We start from the raw sequence: 21664 nt of genomic DNA on the forward strand, positions 1-21664 counted from the left end.
CTAGCAGATTGCCCCTGGGGTTGGTTTAATGTTCTAGACATTGTTGCAAAAATAACTGTCTCCAAGTTCTTTTTTTCATATTTCATGATTAAAATGAGCTATTGACACAGTTTGTGTTCCAAAATAGACTATGCTAACTGTTCATCTACCAGCAATTTGTGGGTGTACACAAGTGGACTAAAGTAAAGCAAATTCATTAAAATCGCAAGAGGAGTAACCTAAGTATACAGGACGTATACAAGAGAATCATTGCACGCACGCAAAATTCGTTCATCGATTATGCCATAATGGCATATATCACTAGAACCCAAGAATTTCTTGGAGGAAAATGGACCAGTCTAACTTGATGAATCAATTCTATAGCAAAGAAGTCTTCACAGAGATATAAAGAAGGGTAGATTTCAAGTTAATCTGCCATCACAACTCACAAGTGTAGCACACACTTTCTTTTTGGTCGTAGGATCCTACTGATCACCTTCCCTCTTTTTTTTTTCTTTTTCTTTTTTGTCGAATATTACTCGCATATTGTTTAGAGGTATAACTCAAACTGTTCATAGTCGATCTTTACAGGCGAGCTTTATGAAAAGCACAACGCATCTTTCCCAACTGAGAATAAAGGCCCATTAGCATTACCATAATTGAGCCTTTGGACAAAGTGGAGGACATTCCTTCAAACTTTCTCGACCCAGTCGACATTTGTATTTAATGCATGTAATTCTCACATGCACATTTAGTAGATAGATATGCTTCAACCCATTCTCATGTGCATTTTTAAACTAACATCTATTAATCCTATCAAAAGTACCAAGTAAAAATTATGTAATCTAATCTAATGACATATATCAATTTAATAGAATAGATTGGAAAAATTTTCTCCCGAGTAAAACTTTAGAACTTGGCGAGGCAGAACTAGGTGCTCAAGAACTAGCAAAAGTTGACAAACCTGCATGATAAAAGAAAGGAATCTGACATCTTGAAGGACCTCAGTCTTCCTCCCAGTTAATAGTGTATGCTGAATGATGAAAGATGCTAATGCCTCCGAAACATATGGTTATAAAAATTCCAAAATTTGAGGACATCATGCAGAAAATAGAACATCATAACCTGATCTTCTGCCTTTTTTTATTATCGAAGCATAAATCGATTACTTCATATGGATTTCGAAACAACAAAAACAAAAACAATCAGCAGTATTGATACAAGAATTCCTTTTCATTTCTAAATAGGCATTTGGAAAGGAGATTGCTTAACAATCCCCACAATTGTCTCATACAGAATAATAACAAGACAAAATAAGAACAAAAAATTTAAACACAAAGGTGGGGAAGGTGGGGGGAAGAACTAGAACTGCCAAAGAACCTGTATAGAGAAGACTAACAATAACAATTAATTTCTATGGTTTAAAATTCAAAACTGAACCCAGACGGTAATTCCAGAAAGGTTCCCCACTTTTTTCCATCCCAAGTGGAAATTCTGTGCTTCCTCAGCTACTACCAAACAGCCACTTCCTCACTTTGGCAAAAACTAACTAATCAATCTTCACCGATGAGTAGATGAGCCTTGTGAACCAGAAGCACGCATAGAAACCAATTGTACCAGTCAGCACAAAGAATGCGTATGAGGCAATCAGCATGTAGCCAAAGTACAGCATCCCAGACACAGGCTTAGTGATCTCAAGCTTTGTAAAGAAGTAGAAAGCAGCATAGAGGAAAAGGTAGAGTGCGGAAGAACCTGAAGTCAAATAAGACCTCCACCACCAAAGGTAGTCCTCACTGCACAGCTGGAAGTAGCATAGCACAATTGTAATCTCGGCACAAGTTACAATAAGGATGATGAAGACAATGAAGAGGAAACCAAATATGTAATAGAACTGTTGCAACCATATTGAAGTGAGGATGAAAAATAGTTCAATAAAGACAGCGCCAAAGGGAAGAATGCCTCCAATTAGGATAGAGAATGCCGGGTTCATGTACCAAGCCTGTTCAGGGATCTGCCTAGGGATCTTATTGGTTTTCACAGGATCCTCAATTGTGGGCTTCTTAAAACCCACATAACCACCCACAAAAACAAGTGGAACTGAAATGCCAAACCACAAGAAAACCAGAGCAAACATGGTTCCAAATGGCACTGCTCCAGAGGACTTCTGGCCCCAAATTATAGCATTCAGAACAAAGAAAATAGCGAAGATGATTGCAGGAAATGTGACAGCTGTTTTGAGAGTAATTTTCTTCCATTCTGTTCCCTTGAACATCTTATACAGACGGGCTGAAGAGTATCCAGCAAACAGCCCCATAAAGACCCAGAGTAGAAGCATGGCTGTCATCAACCCACCTCGGTTTGAGGGGGAGAGGAATCCAAGGACAGCAAAAATCATAGTGACAAGAATCATCCCAAAAAACTGGACTCCTGTCCCGACATAGACACACAGTAAGTCTGAGTTGGATGGAGGCCTGAAAACATCCCCGTGCACCAGTTTCCATCCTGTCTCTTCTTGGGCTTCTTCTTGGGTCTCTAATTGGTTGTACTTGGAGATATCTCGGTAAAGTGTTCGCAACATGATCATAGCCACCATGCCCGAGAGGAAAAGAACAATCATCAAAGAATTAACAATTGAGAACCAGTGAATCTGATCATCGGCCATCAGAAGATAAGTGTCCCACCGGGATGCCCATTTCACGTCACTCTCCTGCAAGGTTAAACAGGACCAAGATATTCATAGAGAAGGTCATAATAAACCCAATGGCAAGCAGCAAATTTCTTTCTTTATGTAGATGGTAACTGACCTGGAACTCAACATCATAGGTAAATATAATTTCCTTCTTATCTTCAACCTCTTGAGGAGTTTCGGAGTTGGTAACCGTACGTTTTGCATGGGGATCACAGGTTGTTAAACGGGTCTTATCACTCCATTGACCTTCATATTCATGCTTGATACTGAATTTATACAAAAATAAAAAATAAAAAAAATAAAAAATGTCCTTACATAGGCATAAACTACCATTGAAGAGAGATTAGCAGAAATCAATACAGATAATATAGAAAAGAATCATATACTCTAACCTGAATGGTTTGACCTCAAATCCAACAATCCTTGATAATTCAGTCACTGGATCTTTGTGAAACTTGACTGTAAATGTCAAGTGATTGTGGATAAAATGCTTTTCTTCCTTGCTCTGCAAATAATTATATTTAAAACAAAAACTTGATTGAGTACATTAGTAGAAGTTATTGCTTACTTCTTAAAACAAATGCTAATTGCTTCAGCACTTTTTTGATAAGTAGTAATTGCTTCAGCACTTACCCCCGCATATTGTCCCCTGAGACCCACATGGAAGCCATGTTGGTACACTATGGAATTTTCCTGATCTGGCCTTCTAATAGGAACAACCAGAGGAAGATTATCCAAAATCCTGAAATAATGGAACAAATATAATCAAACATATTATACCATATGGTTAGCTGGTTTCTATTCACATAAGAATATAATCAATATTACTGTTCAGATAAGAACATAATGTGCATTCAAAACCCTCTAAAGTACTGCCTTACATGTTCACCCGATACTCATCATCAATCTTTTCCTTGAAATCCTTTGCAGTTTTTGCATTAAGGATTCTACGACAGACGATATTGCACATCTGTGGTTCTCTCATTTTAAACTGAAATAAACAAATTCTGTTAGCAGCTCAATAACCAAACACGAGACTAAATGGGAGGATGAGTAAATTGTCTAAAACATCTAACTAACCTCATAAGGAGAGTTTTCAATACGATCACCACGAAGAACTTCCCCAAGATTCTCGGCACTGTCAACTATCTTCTCTGGAGGACAATAAGGGAGAGAATAATATGAATAAGGAAGCTGAGTTTTTGTAGAGGTCAATTTGTTCACTTTCACCTTCAATTCATCCCCCTGCAACCAATGTGACATAAAATTTAATACTACATCAAGATGACGTCATTAAATCAAAAATCATTGCTAGTATCACAAAAGCAGAATGTGATGGCATCACTTATAGCAAACGCATACAATGCGTGAGAACATATGGGAGGAATTAACTAATCCGATATACACCATTAAAATAACTAAATTACACCTATACCAATGTGAGGGCCGACCAAGTGAGCAGAGTGAAATTGAGTGTCTGCTTCTGATTATCATATTGTCAACAATGCCACAAAAAGGCCCTTTTTATTATATGCAATGTCATCTTTTCTTTTCTATATTTGTACTTATAAAAAAAAGTACATGAGCATTCAAACTTCGTGAAGTATCCCTTAATTTTACCCTCATTCTAAATATTGGGGTTTCCCATTGAGCGTGTGCTTCATGTACAACTCTAAAGGAAACCCCTTTTAGTTAAAACTTAGGAGACCATACAAATACCTGTAGGAAAACTAAAAGTCTGCCGACAAAAAGTACAACAAAACCCAACAGTCGTGATATAATTTGTACCTAAGCTGCTTAATCCTCATATTTTAACCCAACCTCCAAGATACAGCAACATACAACAGTACCCGGGAAATTTTACAACTTCCAAAAGCATCTCCCAAGAAAAAACGATCCGTGTCGATCCAATTGACCAATGGCGCCTCAACACCTCACCAAGCTAAAACCCAAATTCAAAATACACGTAATTACACGTTGGTCGGCAGACATGAGTGATTCAAACAGTGTTTAGAATTCCTTCCTAAAGACAAGAATCTAGAAATCAAATCCCCATTATAAATTATATTTCCACTGTTGTTTCTATCGTTCAGGACTGCAAGTCAACTTCTTTTTTTGTTTCAAATCCTAAAATTCACTCTAAAATTGAAATGCATAAGGAAAACAATAAAATTTCAAAGAAATAAAAACAACAACAATAACAAATTGAATACCTATTAACCTAGCTAAGTTCACAACATAAGAATTAAGAAACCAGCACAGATCCACACAAATTAACAAAATCAAAATAAATAACAGATCCAAAAAGCATCATCCAAGATCTAACCCTAGATTCAACCGCAAACACACATCCACATACACACATGTACATGTATACATACATTTTTGAAATCTTGGGGCGCGACACCAGGGAGATAGAAGCAGTGCGCAGCATGGACAAAGAGCAACAGAAGCACACAGATCCATCGCTGAAGAGCGAGAGATCCTCTCGCCATGGCTTCCACAGACAAAGATCTAGATCCACCACAAGCCCTATCTCTCTCCCTCTCCCTCTCTCTCTCTATCTCTCTGAGTCTCAGTGGTGAGATATAATGGCACACGCGAAGAACAAGAATTGGAGAAAGCGTTTATGCGCCAAAATGTGGGGATTCTGTGCCGTCCGATCGATATAACCGCGTGATGTACGGTACAGATTGGACCAAAAGGAAGTTTTTGACGGTGATTACCGTTTTGTGTGGGGTGGAAAATGGATTCGCCAGTCAACGTTTGTTGTTCCTCTGTTATTACCCATCGTTTTGTTTTTTTTCCTTTCACTTGCTGGCTTCCAGCCTTGCTGGAGTATAAAAAATAAAAATAGAATTTCCTATTTTTATTTTTATTTTTTAGCTTAATTTCGTATGTAGCATTTTTATATTTTGTCATTAAATTAAAGTAATTTAATTAAAATCATACTTAAACTTTTAAGATTTGGATATTACAATTTTTACTACAAATCTCATAATATGGGCAGTTTATTGGCACTTACTATGTCGGCCTCTATCTGGTATTTATTACGTTTACAAATTGATATGACAGCAGTACAAGTAATACTTATCACATTAGTTACTAAAAATATGGATTGTCATCGGACAATCTACATGACACTTATTTTTATAAAATGTGAATTGCTACATGAATTTATAAGAAAATTATAATAAAATATGTAGTACCGTAAACATTTTTCCTTTCACAATACTATCGAAATGGATCATGATCATAATCTTCAAGAGCTTTTAGAAATTTACGCATAATAGAGTTCTAAAATTTTAACTATTATTTTCGGATTAAATGGATAGTATTTATCATATTAATCAGCTTAATATTTTTTCACAAATTGAAAAATAAATAAATCTGATAAATAGTAAAGTGGTAAAAATTTGAAATAGTTGTGATTTGAAGAAACTTGTAATAACAATCCAAAAGAACTTGTATTATATTTCTTGCTCTTTTTTTGTAATTATATAATGAATACAATCCAAATTATTTCTTTTCTTTTTTTGGGGGACCCAAAAAAATCCCAAATTAAATTTAGTTTTCTTGTGTACTACTCATGGTCACTATCACCATCAATCTCAAAATATGTAAACACAAAGGTAAGTGGGGAATAAGCATCCTACTTGTATTTACAATAAATGGAGAAAAGGTAGGGAATAAGGTCTCTTGAGTCTTGACCTATATATATCCTTTTCAGATAGATACATTTAAGAGGTTCTTTTAAACATGCAAATCTAAACTAGGACTAATGATAACTCTTCAACCTAATATTCTTCCTAAATTATATTTTTTTTATAACCAAAATACTAATTTAAGACTACTTTATGATATTCAGCTTCCACTCAAATTAGTAAAACTTATCAAGAAAATGGACATGTTGGGTAATGAGATGCATTAATCTGTCAAACTGAAAATTAGTGCTCCACCAGTTTAGGCAAAGGGATAAATGTTACAAACTACTCACCAATTGTAAAAGTTTGTATGTGTTAGAAACAAATATTTCATAATATTTTCTTATCCTGATTTTATTAATTTATTTATTTCAGCTTTGTAGATGTAGGATGGCTAATTCATAGAAAAGAAATTTTTTTTGAAAAGGGGGTGGTCGAACCACCCCCTTTTCGACCCTTGGGAGTAACCGAACCACCCCTTTTGGCCTTGGAGTGGTTAGGCCACCCCCAGACTGGCCTTAGGGGTGGCTGAGGTTAAACTGGGGGTGGCCGGCCACCCTCATAAAATTTTCAATTTTTTTTTTCTTTTAGGTTTATTATTTTTAGGACACATGTCGCGATATAAGAGCAGATGACATGGACTGCCGTTAATTGGAATGGACAGAAATTAACGGAGGTGGTGATTTAGTCTTTGCCAAAATTTGAGGTATTAAACTTGTCATGTTTTAAAATCTATGGGAAAAAAATAAAAACATTAAAACCCAAGTATCAAAAAAGTTATTAACCCTAAAAAAAAATTTATCTTAGACATTTGGAGGTTGATATTCTCTAAATAATCATTTGGAGGATCGATCCTGAAGCAATCGATTTATCTCTTTATTTCTTTTGTTTTCTGATTCTCAAGCAATGGGTTTCTCAATTTCTCTTTATTTTTTGATTTTCAAGTGATAGAAACTCAGGGTTTTTATCAGCATGTTTTAAAAAGGGATATTAGTATATTACAAACGACTTTATAATTTATGGTGGATAACAACAATTAGCCCTATAAACTAATATTGGGCATTTGTACATCATTTGTTGGTAGATTGAAAGGCACAGTGCCGAAGACCAAAACAATGAGATCCAAGGCAAGACAGTGACAACCCAACAAAAAATTGCAAGGTGGGGGAGTTGGGCCACACCATTTCGTCACTCCACCACCCACCACAGGCACAGAGCACCAATAAAAATGGAGGTTTACTTCTAATTGCATTTTTATGCTTTCTTATTTAGTGGGTTTTTCTGTCATGTGAATAGAAATAGACACTTATCTTTAGATTAAGTTTCCTTTTGCCTTTATCCAGGTACACTGCATGAAGTTTATTATAAAGATTAGTTTGATAATGTCAGTTGCTTAGTGAAGGGTTTAGAGAAAATTGAAGCAGTACGCAAAAAGCCAAGCTTGATCCGGGCTTGCTTAGGAAAGACTATAACCCACACTAACCATAATATAAACCTCAAACAACCACATGCTAATCAACGCTTAAAATCATGTAATTGTATAGGCCGCTCACAGCCAGGCAGACAGGAGAGAAGGGGAGGATACGACTTGTGAGAAGACAGCCAAAGAAAATCTAGAGGCGGCCCATCTTGCTATACTGTGGGCACAAAAGTTTGAATTTTTCTAACCAACCAAGAGGAGGTGAGATGTAAGTTGTAACTGCAAATGTTAGAAATAATGGGAGCTAGCTTCGAGTCGACTGTGAGATTCAGATGGTTGAGAGCCAACATGATAACTCGAGTTTTTCGTAACTACTAGTTTGGACAACTTTTGTTCCATCACATGATGGATCAAGCCAACCTACAATCACAGCCAAAGAAGTTATCCATTTGTATAATGTCTTGGACAAAAATTCTTGATTGTAAATGTATTTGTTCAATCCTCACTATCATAGTTTCTACTTCAGAAACTGCCAGCTGATTTTCTACTCTACAAATCGATAGGAAAGTGCCTCCTTGGACTTTACGAATGACCTGTGTTGCTGTATTATCCTTCCGCAAGACCCAAGTTCAAAAAAGGATGTCCAACATCATGAACCCACAAACTCTCAACCACCACCATGTACATGTGCTCAGCTTGCTCAACCACCACCATATATACATAAGCTCAGCTTGCTCAACCACTGCACTTAAAACAACGGGTCGGGCAGGGTTTTAGCTTTAGACATATGCTAGCAACAAAATTCTAATTCTTTAGTACTCTCTGTTTCCCCTTGGGACTGCTGGAGGGGAGAGAGAGAGAGAGCAAAAGCAAAAAGAGTTCTTACAAACACTAGCCAAAAAAAAAAAAAAAAAAACTTCACTTGCTAGTGAACCAAGTTCCATTCTACGAGTCTTTTGAGGTTTAGAGACAAAGAACAACTTTTGAGAGATTCAGATGAAATTATATATTTTAAAGCACATCAAATGAAGATCCTTGCACAACAATACAAAATGTGCTTGAAAGGGGTAGGGTACCTAATCTTGCCAACAATGAATAGTATCCTTAATGCTAAGTAGACGGTAGGTGGGGAGGGGAAAGATTCAAAACAAATAGCATTTTAGTTTTCCTCTTGAGTAGGTGATTCAAGCAGTCGCACGGTACGAGGAAGCATAAACTCGGCAAATATGGGATAGTGGGAGGATGGGTAGTATCCATCAATGTTATCATTCACCACTTCACAAGAAACAGGAATCAAAGATCTACCTCTGAAGAGAATCCAATCAATGTGTAGATCCTGAGTTTGACGATCCCAGCAAAGGCACAGAGCTCTGAAAATCAACTTGAAATATTCAAGAGCTCCCTGTTTGTCACCTGACAGCACCAAATACTATCAAGTGAGGCCATGGCTATAACATAATCAAGGATCAGTCTAAAATGAGCAAAGCAATACCTTTGAATCCATGGAAAGTGCGTATGAGAGAAACATTTTTCCTTACACGGGCATTGGGCCATGCATCCCTCATATCCCCCACTACGCCATGCTCTCTGGAGGGAAATAGAGAGTGAACAAAAGTAATTTATCCGTATCCTAACAGGGAAAGACTAACACATTCATTTTGCAATAAAATGTCGAGATGATGCATTAGATACAAACCACAAATAATGAAAATTCAAACTACATATCAAGAAAATGATAAACAGGAGGCAATGGAAGGGGATTCTTTTACCATGCTATTTCATTTTCTATTTTTTAACAAGTATGAACCATTACCAACTTATCATTAAAGAGACGGGTAGGTTTCCTTTTATATACGATAATAAATTGGACTAAACTGCTTATTACCATCATACACAATCAAGAGGGCTTCCCTCCATATATTACAACGTCCTCAATAACATGCTGGATGAAAAAGTTGATGTAGCTTAGCTCCTAAACCATTAAAGAACCACATTCCTGTGATAGTAGTGGTATAAAAGTAGAATCATATTCAATGGATCAGACAAGTGATGCCGTTTCCTACAACAAAATTGACTTCGCACAAGAAAATAAGAGGTTATGTTCCGTCATCCCAGGAAACAGTTAAACTATTTGTTTTATTCTTCTCTCTCTGAAACAGAAGCATTTGTATTCCAAGCAAAGAAGCAGTGAGATAAAGAATTGTTCTTCTCAATATAGTTTTCCATAAATCACAAGTTCTTTTTAATTACTCCATATTCATAGTTTAATTTTCAAACAGAAGATCCATAATTCAAAATAGGATTATTATCTATATATGTGGTGAACATTCAATAAACAAGTAGTAGGACAGGACCATAAAACAGCTGGACATCTACATGTCAATACCTTGATCTCCCAAGAAGAAAACGCCCTGTAGTTGATTCCTTGGGTGTGTTGAATCCTCCGCAGTAGACAACTGGTAAGCTAGGAGGTAGGGATGCAATGTGCTGCCATGTGAGTAAAGCACTTCGTCTACGAGCACGAGGACTGAACTGATCCATATTTGTATTGACGATCTGGAAGGAAAACCCCGGTGGCTCGACTCGTTTCAATTGGAATGTGTGGACATCATGTCAAAGAAACAAATGATACAACACTCTAGGATAGAAAAATAAAAGCACTATGTAAAAGGCAGTTTAATGCAGATAGAGTATATTTATAAGGATATCACCCATGTTGCAATACATGGAACATCAGAACCCCATGACATGCTTCCAGGAACAGAAGGCGACTCTGACAACCAGAAAGTTCCACCTTCTACCAGCTCTACCTTCATTTAATAAAAGAGTGAAGTAACAAAAAAAATTTCTGAAAAATGAAAATTAGAAATCTATGCCATATTGGAAAAAGAATCAATCTTGTACCTTCTCCTTGTCATAGAAGATGGTGCAATGTTCATCTGAAGTGTCTTGGGATCCTTTCCTTGATATTCCAAATTGAGCGTAACCTAATATAAAATATTAAAGAAAAAAAATAATCCAATTACAAGCTGAATTTCTATGTATAGGATGATAACAGCAAGGAAAGATCAGAAATAACATGAACACCAGATCATTGCATTCCTTTTACGGTATTCAAGTTAATAAGTAAACAAAATAAGAAGAGGAAGGATCAAGCACAACAAGGGTCTTGATTAATATCCTTCCTATCAGAATGAACAAGGGTCTATGTAGACCTGGCTGAGACTGGGATCGGATCTATCTCCAGCGGAAGCTGTAAGCAAAGGCATCCCATTTATACATTCAATGCAATCTGATCATATCAGGTATTAGGTGGTTGGGCACCATGCCACCACATAGAAGTTTCTTATATTCAATGCAAGTGTGAATAAACAATATCTCAGACTCTCAGTAGCAGATAAATGCAATCTCATTAATACATGTATACATCTGGCTTTATTTTAAACTATTGAGAAAATTATTTCCAGCCAACTTCTTTGATGATAAAGCAACTGCCCAAGTATATAGTAACAATTCTTGAGACCAAAAAAAGTTACCTGGCAAGCCCTGCTGAATATAATCCAATTGGGATTGCACTCCTGAACCAAGATAGCAAAAAAAAAAAAAAAAATGAAATGAGTTAAAAGAGAGAAAAGCCAAATCATCAAATATTTATGAAAATATACTCAGCTCAAACTATATGAAGCAAAAGAAGCACCCCAAAGTATAATTTACTAAAACCAAATCCAGTTCATCATTCAAAAGGAGTATGAATAAGAAGAGTAAGAAGTAAGAAGTCTTCAACCAAAAACAACATTCACCCAAATCTTTGTTCACTGGCCAAGCATTTCAACAGTAAAACCGAACTACACCCTAAAAGAAGAAAAACCCACCTCCAAAACACCAGGCAATGAAGACCCAGATCAACCATTTCAATCAAAAAACAAGCACGATCAAGATCCACACCACACACACACAAACATACATGTATAGACGCGTGAATGGAGAGGAAGAGAGACCTTGTTGGGTACAGAGGATCATTGGGGAGTAGCTGGTGATGACGCTGATACACAAATCCCTCCTCTTCTCCCATGAATTAGGACTGTCTGGTGGCTGATCCTCATGAAGATTGAAGGTCATCACTGTTAAAGAAACACTCATGTTCTCTCAAATCTCTTTCTCTCTCTCTCTCTTTTCTTTTCTGCTACATGATCATTAATTAGCCAAATATTGTTCAACAAAGAGCAAAGTGAGCAACTTTATGCATATACCTTTCTTGTGGACTCTAATAGGAGAGTCACTTGATGAACAGTATGGTTGAAGAGCGTAGAGAGAGAGAGAGAGAGAGGAGAAAATCGAACCTCGATTGTGTCTGAACTGAGAAAACTTGTCTAAGATTTAATTGGGTTTTGACCATGCACGTGCGAGGTCCAAATATATTGACCCCTAGAAACATCGTTTCAATATATTTCTCTGGTCACTCCAGTTGTGACTTGTGAGTTAACAATATAGTTACCTTAACACCAATGTATATATTCTCTGTTTCTTTTCTTTTTCTTTTTTTTTTTTCTTTTTTTTTGAAGAAAAAGAAAAACAAATGGTCAAATTAAGATCCTACAATTTTTTTTTTTTTTTTTTGTAATAAGTCGCACAAATTGAAAAGAGAGAGTATTGGTAACACATTTGAAAGGAGAGATTAGAAAAGACAATGGACATCAGGGCACGTACCCTTTTTTCAAAAAAAAAAAAAGAGTACGGCTTAGATACTGTAAATTTTTATGGTTAAAAAATTTAATTTCGAGATTTTTTTTTATGAAAAAAAAATAAAATGTAGAATTAAATCTAAACCGTAAAAAAAATAAAAAATTAGTAGTCTTTTTACTGCACCTAAGCCAAATTCATAGGTACAAGTATACAGGTCAAAGAAGGGGTGTTTTCCACTTGATAAAGATAATGATCACTTGCATTCAAAAAGCAAAGATAAGGATAACAACGCAGCTCAAACTCATTTGAATGAACCAAAGACTCCTGCAAGGATTCTGCAACTCTCAGAAGACAGACTCTCAAAACAATAACATTTGTTTTATCATCTGATTTTGAATTGTAGAAACGTGAATATAAAAAATGAATCATAACCCTCGACAGATTACAGAGAAGGAAAACACATTCAACAAAATTCAATCTTTTGCACCACTTTCTAGCCAAATTGATAAGCAAAGTTGGGAGGAGATCAAATTGTTTCTTGAAAAGGATCCGGAAGCGACCCAGTTTGCCATGTAGTGGGCCAGATTCCCACGAGGTAAGAATGGAGCCAAAGAAGTCAGATTTGGAGTTATCTTGGCCAACCTTAAGTTCTTTTTGTTACGAGGTGAATATATTGTTATGTTATGTAAAAATTTGAAGACAATGAACTTTATCTCTTTTTCAATTTAAACTTCAATAATTTAAAATTTGTAATGTATTGTGAAGTTTCAAAAATTATTAATTTAAACATTTCGTTAAGCTTTGCCATCTAAGAAGACGAAAAGCCCACCACGTGAGTACGTGCCATTTTTGAACTTCTTGCCTGTTTGGGAGTGACCCCTTGGCCTTTTTTTAGGGGGCAAACAGGGAAGAAGTACAAAAATGGCACATGCATATCATGTGGTGGGCTTTCCGTCTTCTCATCCAGCAAAGCCTAACGAAAGGTTCGAATTGACAATTTTTGAAACTTCAAGGAGTACATTGCAAATTTTTAAATATTAGAGTTCAAATTGAAAAACAGCTCACACTTCAGGTAAAGTGCATCTTCTCTAAAAAATTTTAAATGTACACACAAAAGAACATAGATAAATAAATCACACACAAATTTAGGATCGTCTCCATTTTATGGTCCAAAACAGATTTAAAAGTGTATATGCTACCACGTCATTTAAAATTTAATTTGAACCATAAAATAGAGGGATGAGGATCCTATTCCGGCTCAGAGACATCTAAGATCAATGTTTCAGATGAAAATCAATAAGTGTTAATTTACTGTAACAAACTCCATCAATTCTCAACTCATATAACTGATCTCATCCTTAGAAACCCCACAAAGATGCATCTGTTTACACACTCAACATCATACTTCGACCATTGTATCTAAGAAGAGTTCTTCAAAACCCACTCCACTAAAGTAGCAATGCCAAATCCTGTTGCAGCGCGTTTCTTTTCGTTCCAAACTGGGCCAGCCAGGTCAATATGCATCCATTGAACCTTCTCATCAACAAACTGCAAAGCACAACTCAAGTTTCAGAAATTCATAGCAACTGCAATTCAAGAGAACCTTGCTCAGAAGGGAGACAACAAAGGCAGAGCAATTAGCATGGGAACATCATCCCCCACTCGGATGATCCAATTGCCAAATATGCCCACCCTAACACCCCCTCTCCCCCTTCTTTCCTCGAAGGGAAGAAATTAACAAACAAAAAAATACACAACAAAATATTAAAAAGAGGACAAAAAAATGCAGATAGAGAAATAAGAGACCCCGCAACTCGTGTTCAGATCAAGAGTCTCTGAAGAACAAGTAAAATACACAATAATTCAGAGAATGAAAATGGTCAGAACATATATATACCTGCTTCAAGAATAGAGCAGCAGTGATAGCACCACCCGGACGACCACCGGTGTTGACCATATCAGCTACTCCTGATTTCATTGACTCCCAATAGCTTTCCTCCAATGGCATTCTCCAAAGTTTCTCCCCACTGACCTCTGAAGCTGCAACTACCTCCTTGGCCAAGTCATCACTGGGTGTAAAGATACCTATGAAAGAAAAGGTTTGCCATCAATAAAAAACAGGCATCCCAGGAATCATGTTGTTAAAGAGTTCAGCAGATATGTGGAAGATTGTGAATGCAGCTGCTAAAAAGCCACCATCGTAATAGCCTTAGACAAATGGCAAACATAAACTATGATGTTTTGACTCCATTCCATGAACATCACACAGGACTGCCGATGTACAACTATTTCTTATAAGCTACAGCTAACTAAATTTCAAAACCAGTGTGCTTTTATTTTCCTCAATTTCTATGTCTACCACATGCATCACCTTAAAGTGCACTTAAATCTATCACTGGTTTTTCCTGATTTGTTCACAGTACAATGTTGTATGATTCACCACCACAATTATGAGAATATGTAATACCTGCAATTGAAGGCCCAAGAGCAACTATGCAAGCCCCAGTTAAGGTTGCCAGGTCAACTATCTGCAGAACAATTAATAGTAGCGTGAGCCAGAGATCCTAAAACCAAAACAAACATCTTAACAAGATGGAAACTCTTTCAGGGAAGAAAAAAAGAGTTAAAAGAACAGAGTGAAGGATCTCCTGTATTTCTGTGCAATTCCACAATGACATGGATACATGAATTTGAATTTTATCAGGTTATAGATATAATAGAATACAACTGATACTCTGGATTCAATGAAACACTCAGAAGATTTTATGACGCATCATGTTCTCCATGGTTAATACTAGTCATATATTTGATTCTCAATTTTTTTTGTTTTTTTTCTGCTACAAAAATTAGAGGATAGTGGACCACTGTTTTTTGCCCTTTAAAACTGGATGAAGGCACCACTAATCAAGCATCAAATAATCGGAAGTTGAAAAATTTTGTGCTTACATAACTTGAATACAAGAAGAATATATCAGATATGTTATTATTCTTAGAATTATCAAAGACGGATGCATTGCCATGACACATTATTTTAAGTATTACCTTCTCGACACCTTGGTTACAAGCATATACCAAAGCATCTGCCAGTGTAAGTCTGCCTTCAGCATCGGTGTTATTAACCTGCAGTAGCGATTGAAGAGAACAAAAACTCTCAGTTTATAGACATGAATGCAGAACCTCAAAAGTTAAGCCACTAATGCTCCTGAAAACTATTAAGACCTGATAGGTTCAATGCTAAATGTGCAACGTAAACATCAATAGCACACAATGGCAACAAATATCCATAACCTGGATACTTTATGCCGTTATAATTATTTTTGTTCAACAACAAAAAGAAAATCTCAAGTATGCCACTGAAAATCAAGTCTCGGATGACTATGACTTGATTATCATAAAACAAATAACTAGACTGGTCCAGCATATCATAATAACTTGAAATGTAACAGCCTTTTGAAGCAATATCTTGAATCATATAGAATACAAAACTGACTGGAAAATTGTCCAGTCAGTCCATATGCCAATAATTTCCATTGCCCTATAGTTAAAAAATACAATATGCCAGTAAATGGTAAGTTTCAAAGGCAACCAGGCAAGTCAAGCCGGCATGCAAGTAATCAAATATTATTTTGTTTCAAGTATATAACGCGCTCCACACATGTTTATAATGCATTTGTAATTATTTTTATTATTTTGGGGTGGCTTAGGAAATTCTTGTATATTGAACTGCATGACTACGCTTTCTATAGAAATTGAAACACCATGAGTGGAGGAACTTCAGAAACTGATGACTATCATCACCTGTGATAGTGAAAATTTAAGATAAAAGCATTCAAGAAATCCCAAACCTGGTCTTAGAGCATCAAATATGATTACAAGTTCAATTTTCTTAATGGTTCACATACGCTACCAAAAAAAAAACAATAGGGCCAATCAAATTTAAAAGAAACACCCAAACATACCCCTGGCGGGCCCTGGGTAAGTTTTCATCATTTTAATGAGTTCTGGCTGCTGTAGTTATGGACCCATATAACTATTGCATTTACTATCGAATATGAAGAAATATGCGACTGAACTGAAAACACAAAGGAACCCACTGAAAATATTTCTTTAGGACCTGATAGAAGAATGAATAAAGCTAAAGAGTTGGCTTTCTAGAAAAGAAAAAAGTTTCCATAACATTCTTTAAGACTCCTTGAGTATTCATTAAACTGCATTTTAAATTTGAGACAATCCAATTTGGCTTTCTAGAAAAGAAAAAAGAAAGAAAAAAGTTTCCATAACATTCTTTAAGACTCCTTGAGTATTCATTAAACTGCATTTTAAATTTGAGACAATCCAATAAGTCAATGTGACCTCTCGTAAGTTGACAATTGTATGATCTCTTCACAAACAAAAGAACCCATACCTCAATAGTCTTTCCATTTGATGCCGTGACAATGTCTCCAGGCCTCATACCTGTTCCACTTATCATATTCTCACAGGCTGCCACAATGAAATGAACCTGCAAAGACGAGACACTTTCCTCATGTTAAGGCATATATTACTAGATTCAACTGCTCTCAGTCTTAAAGAAAAATAATAATAATAATAATAATAATAAAATAAAATAAAAAGAACCAAAAAAATTAAAACGAGTACAAATTATCAATTAGGATAATGTTCATTGCACCAAAATAAGAATAAAAAAAGCATCCAATTGCTGACCTCTACTCCAGGAGGTTTAATTTGACCAATAGCTTTTGCTGCACCTAAAACTGCTGCCGAACCCCCCATATCAAATTTCATGAGCTCAATTAAACAGCCAGGTCCTGTCTTGATGTTGTAGCCACCACTGATAACACAAAAAGATGAATATTAACACCACATATAACTGAGAGCCATCAAAATCAAAGAATACAAAAGAAATAGTATTCCAATAACTTCTCCAAAGGAAATCCCACATCCATAACCACTAGAACAAGTAAGAGAAGCACTTGCAATATAGAAGAAAGAATTACAAAATCATCCAGTGCGATTGGCATACACATAGTGAGAAGGAGTGACTCACTAATTGGTAGATCATACTCAAGATATATCGATAATTACATAAATCAAGTCACAACTCAATTCCAATGTTGATGTAGACATCAGATCTTGAACATCCCAAAAACCATAGGCAATGAATTCTCATTCTTTACCCTTTGCCCAAGTGATAACTGAACTAGTCAAAAAGCATCTCAGCAGTTAACATATATTCACCTGTCAAAGGTCAACCCCTTTCCAACTAACGCCAACTTAACTTTGGCAGATCCACCTGGAGGTTTATAGCACAAATGTATGAAGTAAGGGGCATTTGCAGAGGCTGCAGCTACACCCAGATATGACCCCATCTTCAATTTTTTGCATTCTTCAGCATCTAAAATTGTAGCAGAAAGAACATCGCTGTACAAGGAAGCAATCTTTGAAGCCTCTTCTGCTAGTACCACTGAATTATAAAAGTCATTGTATATAAGTATTACCAAGAATTATCTTGTTTTGTAATAAACACCAACAGATAAAGCAAAATGCTAGCACAGAAAGTAAAAGTTTTCAAATTTCATACGTATTAATGCATCACACAAATAAGATAATCAATAATTGCCTAACAAATTACTACAGGATATAGGAATGAGGAATTATTCATAAGTCCAAGTAATACGAACCAGGGGTGAGTACATTGGCAGGTGAATTCACAAGCTCTCGCCCAAAAATTACTGCAGATGAAACATATTCAGCGTACTTGAGCTTCTTTTCCAGTTCAGGTCCAGTTCCAAGACCAAGAATATCAACAGACTTAAGAGCGGGTTTCTTTGACTCTGATTTGTATCTATTATCTTCATATAATCCAAGTACAGTTCCTATGACAATTCAAACCATTCCACCATGTTTAGCTGAATTTTACCACAAATATACAACACCTAGACAATCATGAAATCTAATTCACTAGATCATAAATCTAGTACCAGATGCTATCGCCGTAGCTGTGTTAAGCTTCAATTCAGCAGAGAGCCCCTCGGAAGAAGCCAGCACAATGGCAACATCACTTGCTTGAGCTGCCTTTGCTGCTGCTGCAACCGCCTCACCAAGACCCCGGAAAGCAGCTGTAGTTGAAGCAGACTGTCCAAGCCCAATCAAGCCAACCCTCTTTGAGCCAAGACCCGGAAGCCTAAGAACCGTTGACTGGCCAACCTTACCGGTAAAATCCTCCTCGGAAGAGGCTTCAGCCAATAAACCACCCAACTGAGAATCCAACTTCTTCAAAATTGAATTCTCAAATCTTGAGTTATCATCCTTTGACATGTCTTTCTCTGTGACACCCACTGCAAGTATGTCTCCCTTCCATTCCGTCACATCAATCTCTTTCGCAGCAAAAGAGACCTGTCAGGAATTTTCACAAACACATAAGAGACTTTCCAGTATTTCACCAGAACCAAACACAAACAATCGAAACTTCATATTCACAGAATTACTTCCCAAATATAATCAATTAAATGATGTGTCTACAATGAACAGTTTGTTCAGAATTCAGATAGAGAAAATTAAAATCCCGTATCAAAAACCAATTATTCATTGATTTATGAATTTTAGCTGTTCAAAAAAATCAACCGTGTTCCTCTCACAGCACTAAAGAAACAAGTAGGGATTCCGAGCAAACAAAGATCGAACTTTTACAAAAATTAGCTCCTATAATCCATCAAAAATGCTAAAATTATGATTCACAAACAGTTAAAAACTCTAGTGGTCTCAAGTCTCAGAAACCCATCAGCCGTAACTCAATTATCCACATATTTCAGCTAAAACCCATCAATCAAAATGCACAATAATAACATAAAATGGAAAAATAAATATTGGGCTTTTCAGACTCCAAGAGAGTGAGAGAGAGAGAGAGAGGGAGCGAGACCTTAGGGGCTTCGATACTAGCCGGCAGAGTGAGGCCGAGAGTGGCCTGGGCGAGAGTGTGAGCCATAAACCTTCCTCTACGAGAGCTAAAGGGTGAGACCGCAAAAGAAACTCGAAGCGCAGTCGAAGACCGTAGCTTCGCGAAGACCAAAGACGAAGAAGAACGAGAAGATGAAGCAACGAGTGCGGATGCCAATGACACAACAATGGCGGCCATTTTCGTGTGTGAGGGACTCTATGTATTTATAGTGAACCCTCAAAGTGATCGAGTAGAACGTGAGGGAGGGGCCGAAGATGGTGGGGGTGCGTGCGTTGACATCACCAGCTAATTTCATAGAACCAACACCTGCCCGCCGTGTGGGTCCTGATTGCTTTAGCTTTGTTCCTTATCTAATGCTAACGAATAAGGTTCCTCGTTGGTGATGTGGAACAAAGACTTCTTACTCTTCCTTATATCCCATTTTTAGTTTAATTTCATGCAATTATTAAGAAAAAAACGTTAGTTACATTTGTGTTATCACTTTAAAGAGATTAGTTATGAGTATAATTTTTTATAATCGCTTACAAAGATTAGTCTCGGTTACAAGAAACCAATGTATAGCTTAAGAAAACAGATTCTCTTACTTATAAAATGAGGGGCAAAAGTGTCATTTTGTTGACAATTTTGCCCCTCCGCTTATAACGAACTGGCTCCTCTCAATTTCAAATGTCGGTCTCCATAACTTAATAGCCATAAGTACCTTTATAATCTATGAATTTAATGTACACAATTCACCTCCCCAACGTGATTTTAACATTCTCGAGTTACACAATTTGCCTTATAGCATGAAATGTTGAAAATATATATTGCTCGCCTTTTTTTTTTTTCTTTTAATAATAACAAAGGCTTATATGAAAATACCATATTTCCAAATTTACAATGTATAATGATTGTCAAGTTTTTCATCTTTGGGACAAAGTTTTTATCCAAATTAGATCATGGAAAACTCTTCGAATTCAGTAACTAAAGCATGTAATTTTTCGTTAATTTTTACAATACATGTAAGAATTATATTATCTGAAGGCGGGTGTCATATACTTTATTAATCATATGAGAATCACATGTTCAAAGGACAAATATTAGTTTAATATACTAAGTTTGAAAAAATTTCTCCAATTCAATTTAGACGAGAATTTTGTCCTGATTTTGTGCACAATATTTTCTTGTAGAGTGACATGTTAAAACAGTCTCAAATAATCGTTTTAAGTGTTGTATAAAGAAGAAAAAAAAAAACTATCCCATTATAATGTACTTGAATACATTATAAGTTTATAACTATGGGATAGAAAGATTAGGATTGAACAAAATTTTTCTTTAAATTGGGTTGAAATTTGAAAAAACAAAGAAAAAGATTGGCATATATTTTCAAATTATGTAAAGATTACACGCACTTGTTATAAAGACAGATAATTTAACAGACTAGATTAGATTAATTTTCTTAACTCCAATTTAGAATATTGGTTTCACTTTTGTTGGACAACCTAGAAAGTGTTGCAGTGAAAAGCCAAAAAAATCTGCTAAGAAATCATACATAAACGAGATGGAAGAATGTGTAGTTTATGGAGTTTTGCATTCAATCACGGAGGGATGGGCCAAATGCTAATCTAATCGTCTTTCATTTTCAACTCCTTTATCCAGGGCACGCTTATCAAGAAATGCCAAATGATCACAACTTTTTTCTTTTTGAATTTTCACATATTTCGACCGGGCCCAAATACAGGTAGGTCATTCGAGAGGATATGTAAGTCTTCATTTATTCGGATATTTATTCGAGATGTCGAGCATCCGACCAAGCAAATATGAGCCACTTGTTGACACACGCTCAGCTCATTACACTCGATTTCTTTTCGTATTTACATTCGAATTTCAATTCCAATAATTTTTTGCCCGAATTGTAGAATTGTGAAAACATCCTTATGGAGCTTATTGATCATAAGTGAGTAGACTGTTCGAGATCTGTTAGGACATAAGTAATGCTAGAAGTTCCCCTTATGTCTTTTTTGTATCCATAAAAAACTGATGTAACTTTAAAATCACCACTGAATTTGTGATAAATTATTATTAAGTTTTGATTTAATAATAATTTTAAAAGTCACATCAATTTTAGAGTGACATAAGAGAAGACATATATAGGCCTTATAGGGTTCTCTCATATTTACTGTTCGAATTACTAGTAATCCAGACAATAAAATTGTTGAAAATTTATATCCTTTTGGTTACGAAAAAAATTA

At 36.0% G+C, this 21664-nt stretch overlaps 3 protein-coding genes across 3 annotated transcripts; all 3 read right to left on the minus strand.

Annotated features, from left to right (window-relative positions):
* Nucleotides 1-1092: 1092 nt before the first annotated feature.
* LOC132183817 (transmembrane 9 superfamily member 9-like) lies at nt 1093-5319 on the minus strand. Its single transcript, XM_059597258.1, has 7 exons — nt 5050-5319; nt 3749-3913; nt 3550-3659; nt 3302-3410; nt 3061-3173; nt 2784-2934; nt 1093-2686 (listed from the first exon to the last, which is right to left on the minus strand). Exons 1-7 carry the CDS (start codon nt 5161-5163, stop codon nt 1529-1531), a joined length of 1920 nt encoding a protein of 639 aa, XP_059453241.1. The 5' UTR covers nt 5164-5319; the 3' UTR covers nt 1093-1528.
* A 3402-nt stretch (nt 5320-8721) lies between these two features.
* On the minus strand, nt 8722-12157 carry LOC132185863 (uncharacterized). The gene is made up of 8 exons (XM_059599666.1): nt 12043-12157; nt 11791-11972; nt 11329-11370; nt 10697-10779; nt 10500-10602; nt 10179-10392; nt 9285-9379; nt 8722-9205 (listed from the first exon to the last, which is right to left on the minus strand). Exons 2-8 carry the CDS (start codon nt 11930-11932, stop codon nt 8952-8954), a joined length of 933 nt encoding a protein of 310 aa, XP_059455649.1. The 5' UTR covers nt 11933-11972; nt 12043-12157; the 3' UTR covers nt 8722-8951.
* A 1581-nt stretch (nt 12158-13738) lies between these two features.
* Nucleotides 13739-19693, minus strand: LOC132183874 (leucine aminopeptidase 1-like). Its single transcript, XM_059597333.1, has 10 exons — nt 19395-19693; nt 18457-18871; nt 18157-18351; nt 17714-17939; nt 17180-17306; nt 16881-16976; nt 15518-15595; nt 14943-15003; nt 14373-14560; nt 13739-14023 (listed from the first exon to the last, which is right to left on the minus strand). The coding sequence occupies exons 1-10, from the start codon at nt 19608-19610 to the stop codon at nt 13895-13897; spliced, it is 1731 nt and encodes a 576-aa protein (XP_059453316.1). The 5' UTR covers nt 19611-19693; the 3' UTR covers nt 13739-13894.
* Nucleotides 19694-21664: the final 1971 nt, after the last annotated feature.

This window comes from Corylus avellana, chromosome ca6, assembly GCF_901000735.1.
Source record: "Corylus avellana chromosome ca6, CavTom2PMs-1.0".
Taxonomy (NCBI): Eukaryota; Viridiplantae; Streptophyta; class Magnoliopsida; order Fagales; family Betulaceae; genus Corylus; species Corylus avellana.